This window comes from Bombina bombina, chromosome 4 (assembly GCF_027579735.1).
Source record: "Bombina bombina isolate aBomBom1 chromosome 4, aBomBom1.pri, whole genome shotgun sequence".
NCBI lineage: Eukaryota > Metazoa > Chordata > Amphibia > Anura > Bombinatoridae > Bombina > Bombina bombina.
Window position 1 is genome coordinate 442,310,945 of NC_069502.1, and position 7,784 is coordinate 442,318,728.

The 7,784-nt window shown below is 34.6% G+C and overlaps 1 protein-coding gene across 1 annotated transcript in view; it reads right to left on the minus strand.

The window, feature by feature from the left end:
• The window catches only part of LOC128656400 (titin-like), a 491,015-nt gene that overhangs the window by 360,175 nt on the left and 123,056 nt on the right, over nucleotides 1–7,784 (minus strand). The window contains exons 24-25 of the mRNA XM_053710280.1: nucleotides 4,545–4,793; nucleotides 3,052–3,306 (exon numbers count right to left, since the gene is read on the minus strand). Coding sequence (XP_053566255.1) covers nucleotides 3,052–3,306; nucleotides 4,545–4,793 — 504 coding nt within the window. The remainder of the gene's footprint in view (nucleotides 1–3,051; nucleotides 3,307–4,544; nucleotides 4,794–7,784) is intronic.

Sequence of the window (7,784 nt, forward strand, 5' to 3'; positions counted from 1 at the left end):
GGCCCTTTTAAGGGCTATTTGTAATTTAGTATAGGGTAGGGCTTTTTTATTTTTTGGGGTGGGTTATTTTATTAGGGGGATTAAATTAGGTGTAATTAGTTTAAAAAAACTTATTTTATTATTTTCTGTAATTTAGTGTTTGTTTTTTTGTACTTTAGTTTATTTTATTTTATTGTAATTAATTTAATTTAATTTAGGTAATTAATTTAATTATAGTGTAGTGTTAGGTGTAATTGTAACTTAGGTTAGGTTTTATTTTACAGGTAAATTTGTCTTTATTTTAACTAGGTAGCTATTAAATAGTTAATAACTATTTAATAACTATTGTACCTAGTTAAAATAAATACAAAGTTGCCTGTAAAATAAAAATAAACCCTAAGCTAGCTACAATGTAACTATTAGTTATATTGTAGCTAGCTTATTGTTTATTTTATAGGTAAGTATTTAGTTTTAAATAGGAATAATTTAGTTAATTGTAGTAATTTTATTTAGATTTTTTTAAATTATATTTAAGTTAGGGGGGGTAGGGTTAGGGTTAGACTTAGGTTTAAGGTTTAATAACTTTATTATAGTGGTGGCGACGTTGGGGGCAGCAGATTAGGGGTTAATAAATATAATGTAGGTGTCGGCGATGTTGGGGGCAGCAGATTAGGGGTTAATAAGTGTAAGATTAGGGGTGTTTAGAATCGGGGTTCATGTTAGGGTGTTAGGTGTAGACATAAAATATGTTTCCCCACAGGAATCAATAGGGCTGCGTTAGGAGCTGAACGCTGCTTTTTTGCAGGTGTTAGTTTTTTTTTCAGCCGGCTCTCCCCCATTGATTCCTATGGGGAAATCGTGCACAAGCGCGTTTAGCCAGCTCACCGCTACCGTAAGCTGTGCTGGTATTACAGTGAGATGTTGAGCAAAAGTTTGCTCTCCGCTCACTTTTCTGGGGCTAACGCCTGGTTTTAAAAAACCTGTAATACCAGCGTTGTTTGTAGGTGAGCGGTGAGCAGAAACAGCTTTATCGACAAAACTCGTAATCTAGCCATTAGTGTTTTGCAACATAGGTCTACCATGGTGTCGGGTAAGCGCATTATTGAAATATTACATATAAACTATTAAAAAATATTAATAAGAATTATTAAAAAATATTAAAGATATTGTAAAATATATATATTCTATGGATTATTTGGAATTTTTACAGTATCTTTAATCATTTTTAATAACATTAACATTTTATATGTAATATTTCAGTAACACGTCAGCGCAAGGTTCTGATGCCTTCGCTGACGGCATCAGAACAAGGCTCCCTTTGTAGCCTATGGAGTGCTCTCGTGCACACAAGCAATATTTAGCACTCCACTTGTAATCTAGCCCTATATAGTAAAATAAACATTTAATACACTAGTAAAAACACGTTTTTCTTTGTCTTTACTGATATATGCTTACTTGTATATGTAGATATGAATTTGCTGTTCCCCTGTACATTATTTGCATCAACAAGAGCAGAGACCAGGAATGTGTAATAATTCCCAGGTGTCAGGTCTTTAATTGTAAGAGATGTTGAAGTCACATTTATACTGAATGTAGAATTTCCCTGGATCTGGATAAGATAAGAACTTGCATTTCCCACAGGTGGATCCCATATATCTAAGCCTCTGCAGACTGACCCCTCTCAGGGTTATTTACAGACTCGCATTTTAGACAATTAGTGATGGCTCATGAATAACTCCATGGGAGTGAGCACAATGTTATGGCACTCATGAGCTAGCCCTGTCTGTATGTGAAACCCTATTAAAAACTGCATACGATAAGAGGTGGCCTTCAGAGACTTAGAAACAGGCAGAAATTTAGATTTGTAAAGGTTGTAAAGTAAATTAATATAACAATGTTGGTTGTGCAAATCTGAGGAATGGGAAGTAACTTTTTATTGGTGTAGACTGTCCCTTTATGTCTCATGGTAGTCAAAGATGGAAAGCAGCTACACCAGGAAACGAGAGACTGCAAAGAGGGTCAACTCCAGAGAGTTTATTTATTTCAGAGAAGGAAGTGAGCTGGTGGTAAACTGGTAGATGACATAGGAGCCACCTGTATATTTGTGCTGGGAGACATGAAACAGAATAAGATTGGGAACAATGATTTATCTTTTTTAAAACCACAAGGGGAATCGAGCAAAGAGCAAAGTTATTATGTTTTTGAAATGTAAGCCCTGAGCCCATTTAGGTGCATGGTTTTATTTTTTATTTTCTTGTGTGTATGATTTGTTTGTTGTACAGGAGAAACTGCTAAAAAAAGAATTTAAAAAAAATGAATTAAAGATTAAAAGTGAAGTTAGAGCTATGAAATATATTCTAAGGTAAAATAAGTCATTTTTGCATTACTGACCCTAAATAGTTTGTTTTTGTCCTCTAAAAAGAGGTTAAACACACAGGTAAAGTCCTTCTAAAAAAATAAATACAAAGGCCAATGAAAAACAGTATGATAAGTTTACTTAAAATATGTCAGGAAAAGGAAAAAAATAGTTAAGTAGACTCATGCTAGATGACGGGTCTTTTGTAGAAGAAGCTAAATACATTTCTAACTGTAGTGATCCATGCAAGTAGCTGGGGGGAAATTAAATAAATGTGATTTCATATTTTATGAAAAACAGAGTAATAAACTTGAACTCTGTTAAACATCGCCACCCAAGTATTATTTGTATACACAAAAATAACGTTTGCCAAGGACAATTCTGTATAGCTTAGCATTTATTCAAGAACTACCTATGTATTTCTAATGCACTCTTATATCACTTAGAATGGACTGGAAGCACAGGTATTTGCATTTTAAGCATTGTATCTAAACGTAATTGTTACTGATTTAATATAAATGAGTCAACAAGTAATTATCCCCTGCTACACATATTTCCATTGAAATGAATATGTTTGAAGCATTTTATTTTTTTGAACCCCCCCCCCCCCCCATCCCCCGGAAAAAAAAAATCTTTGGATGATTTTTATTGTTGTTGAAAATGATGCATTAACTCCATGTAATACCTACAATGTTCATTTTTATTTTAATACTTACTGGTAAAAGCAATGGTTTCATGAGCATCTCCTTGCACATTATTTCCAGTAACTGTCCTAATCTTGATTGTGTATTTGTTCCCTGGTGTCAGGTTTTTAATGTGCAGTGACTCTGATGTTGTGTTCAGGATCTGATTTAAATCCCCTGACACCTCAATCTCATAAAAACTGTGGTTACCATCAGGTGGCAGCCAGCTCAAGTCAAAAGAGTTGATAGATACATTTCCAAGTTGGACATCTCTGACCATCTCAGGTCCTAGGATAAAATGAAGAGAAATTACGTATAAGCAAACGTTTATTTAAATCAATTTAATATTTTCTATAACTGTAAAAACATCACTAGTAAATGGGAAATGGCAGAGATGAAATGCTGTACATTCCAGCCTTTAAAATAGTTTGTTAAGAAAGAACTGCTTCACAAAGACAGTTTTATGTAAAAACACATATAGCATTGAAAGAAGATAAAAAAAAAAATACAAAAATAATTTTTTTCAATTTTCTGTATTAAAAAAGTAAAAGTATTAAAGCTTATATTATAACCTTTAATGTTGTTTTAGTTGTGTGTGTGTGTGGGATTTATAGAAAATGTTTTCAACAAACATGGTCAAAAAGGTGACAAAACAACTCAATAAATTCAAATACATAAATGTTTGAATAGAAATTATGTTACGTAAAATTAAAAAAGTCTGCATAATGAAATATTTTTTAAATAGTTTTAAAACGTATGTCCCATGTTTAGTGTCCATGCAACGTATTCTAAATATGCCATTGATCCATATGGTATCATGTGAATGGGCAGGATTATCTAAACATATAGATTAAATATATTGCCTCCATCTAGCTTAAAACAATTTTATATTTCAGAAACAAAACATATGTAACTATAAAATAAATTCTTTAAAACATGCTCACATTAAGTTTGAAAAGGATTTTATAGATGGGTTCTGGGATATGCCCTAAAATTGTAAGTCTCTTTATTAAAAAAATATTGGAGCAAATTGTAGATTAATATAGTAACAGATCAACCACTGATTAAAGGGACACTAAACCCAAAAAAAATTCTTTCATGATTCAGATGGAGCATGCAATTATAAGCAACTTTCTAATTTACTCCTACCCTAAATTTTTCTTCGTTCTCTTGTTATCTCATTTAAAAAGCAGGAATTTAAAGCTTAGGAGCCAGCCCATTTTAGGTTCAGCACCCTGGATAGCGCTTGCTTATTGGTGGCTACATTTAGCAAACCAATAAGCAAGCATAATTCAGGTTCTGAACCAAAAATGGGCCGGCTCTTAAGCTTTACATTCCTGCTATTTTAAATAAAGACAGCAAGGGAACGAAGATAAAATGATAATATAGAGTAAATTAGAAAGTTGCTTAAAATTGCATGCTCTATCTGAATCATTAAATAAAAATATGGGTTTAGTGTCCCTTTAAAGCAGCAAAAGCTAACAATAAGTTTGCACTAAGTTAAGTTTGTTAAGCATTTTACTTACTTGTATACAAGGAAATCTCACTTCCATAACCATACAATATATTATTTCCTTGATATCCTGAAAGCTGAATTGTATAGAAATTCCCTGGTGTCAAATCATAAATGCGTACAGCGGTAGAGTTCTCATTTGTCATGTTTGGCTGGGATCCAAACACAGAGATTCTGTAGGAAATGTCCATACCTACTAAAGCCTCCCATACCAGGAACACAGACCTTGTGGAGATGTCTGTAGAGCTGAGGATTTCTGACACTAGAAAATATATTCATAAATAAAATTCACATAATTTGCCGGTCAAACAAAACATAAAAACAATATTAATATCAAATAAATACATTGTATTAACAAATCTGCATGTGCCTTTTTGTAAACCCATATTGTAAAGTGTATTTGAAACACCAGGTATGGTATGTTTTACATAGGGCTACACACACAGTCCCAGCATACCAAGCATTAATAAAATTCATATTTGCATTAGGTTTTAACTCATAGATTGGCAATTTGTATATTCTCTTAATGTTGATTTAGGCAAACATGTGCATGGTGAGTCACTGGGAAAAATGATTTAATGTGGTGTCCATACTATGAAAAAGAGGGTGGAGAACGCCAACCTAGCTTAGGTGTAGAAAGAGGTGTGGAAGTTTAACAGTTTAAGCAGTGATTCATTTTATTCATGGTGCTGTGAATACTATTTCAAAGAAATCAAGCTGGTAAGGACACTGCAATATACCCTCACATTACACAAGCGCTTCTGTTACAATATCCTTAAACCACATTGTGTGAATCCTCAGAGTATGTATTTAACCTCCGGCTGATAATTTTGTTATAACACTAACATTGCCCACCTCACTGTGTGGTGTATGTATATTATTTCTGTAACCAACAAGCATTATCACTATTATAGACTGCTTTGGTAGCTTATCACTCTCAGTACCCCATCTGTGCTCTCACTTTGAATAAACACACTTAGGCTCATACCTATTTCTACATTGATTGTCCATTTGTCTCTTTAATGTTGTGTTTCCTAATTTTATTTTTAAATCCTTATTAAAAGTTATGTTTTAACTTAAATTTGAGCCCTCACCCCGGTGCTTAGGTAGTTTAATCACACTGATTGTGTGAAGTTGTTCTAATTAACTATTTATACTCTAGAGTGCTATAAGTGTTTCTTGCTAGAGGGGTTCCTTTTTCTCTCTCTATCTCTGCTGCAGTACAGGCTTGTTCATGCTAGCCTGCAAACAAAAGTTAAAGGGACATGAAACCCAACATTTTTCTTTCATGATTCAGAGAGAGAATACATTTTTGAACAACTTTATAATTTACTTCTATTATCTAATTTGTTTCATTCTCTTAGTATCATTTGTTGAAAGAGCAGCAATTCACTACTGGTTTCTAATTGAACACATGGGTGAGCCAATGACAATCTACATACAGTCGTATGCAAAAGTTATGCAAATAACTGAAGGACACAGTAATATTTCAGTAGTGAAATAAGGTTTATTGGATTAACAGAAAATGTGCAATATGCATCAAAACGAAATTAGACAGGTGCATAAATTTGGGCACCCTTGTCATTTTGTTGATTTGAATACCTGTAACTACCTAGCACTGAATAATTGGAACACACAATTGGTTTAGTGAGCCCATTAAGCCTTGAACTTCATAGACAGGTGCATCCAATCATGAGAAAAGGTATTTAAGGTGGCCAATTGCAAGTTGTTGTTCTCTTTGACTCTCCTCTGAAGAGTGGCAACATGGGGGCCTCAAAACAACTCTCAAATGACCTGAAAACAAAGATTGTTCAACATTATGGTTTAGGGGAAGGCTCCAAAAAGCTATCGAAGAGATTTAAGCTGTCAGTGTCCACTGTGAGGAACATAGTGAGGAAATTGAAGACCACAGGCACAGTTCTTGTTAAGGCCAGAAGTAAAATATCGGAGAGGCAAAGGCAAAGGATGGTGAGAATGGTCAAAAACAGTTCACAGACCACCTCCAAAGACCTACAACATCATCTTACTGCAGATAGTGTCACTGTGCATCGTTCAACAATTCAGCATATGGGAGAGTGATACGGAAGAAGCCTTTTCTGCACACACACCACAAATAGAATCACTTGAGGTATGCAAGCGCACATTTGGACAAGCCAGCTTCATTTTGGAAAAAGGTGCTGTGGACGACTGATGAAACAAAGATTGAGTTATTTAGTCATAACAAGGGACGTTATGCATGGCGGCAAAAGAACACAGCGTTCCAAGACAAACATTTGCTAGCCACAGTAAAATTTAGTGGATGTTCCATCATGCTGTGGGACTGTGTGGCCAGTGCCGGTACTGGGAATCTTGTTAAAGTTGAGGGTCGCATGGATTCCACTCAATAGCAACAGATACTTGAGAATAATGATGAGGAATCAGTCACAAAGTTGAAATTACCCCAGAGCTGGATATTTCAACAAGACAATGACCCAAAACACTGCTCAAGTACAATGTTCTGGAATGGCAATCCCAGTCCTCAGACCTGAATATCATTGAAAATCTGTGGGGTGATTTGAAACGGGCTGTCCATGTTAGGCAACCATCAAACCTAACTGAACTGGAGATGTTTTGCAAGGAGGATTTGTCCAAAATACCTTCATCCAGAATCCAGACAGTCATTACAGGCTATAGGAAGCGTCTAGAGGCTGTTATTTCTGCTAAAGGAGACTCTACTAAATATAATTGCAATATTTCTGCTGGGGTGCCCAAATTTATGCACCTGTCTAATTGTGTTTTTATGCATATTGCACATTTTCTGTTAATCCAATAAACCTTATTTTACTACTGAAATATTACTGTGTCCTTCAGTTATTTGATAGATCAAAATGAAATTGCTGATCCAAACATCCAACTATTTATAAATGAAAATCATGGAAATTGTTAGGGGTGCCTAAACTTTTGCATACAACTGTATATTTGCAGCCACCAATCAGCAGCTAGAACCCAGGGTCTTTGCTGCTCCTGAGCTTGCCAAGATAAATCTTTCAGCAAAGGATAACAAGAGAAGGATGCAAATTAAATAATAGAAGTACATTGTTTAAAATTGTATGCTCTGTCTGAACCATGAAAGAAAAATGTTAGGTTTCATGTCCCTTTAAAAAGGTTGTACAAGCTTGGGGAACAGGTTCCCTTATTTGGGATCCTATATCTGAGGATGTGAAACAAATATAAGTTGTTTTTTCCTTTGAGGTACTTGGCGACATTAGGTGCA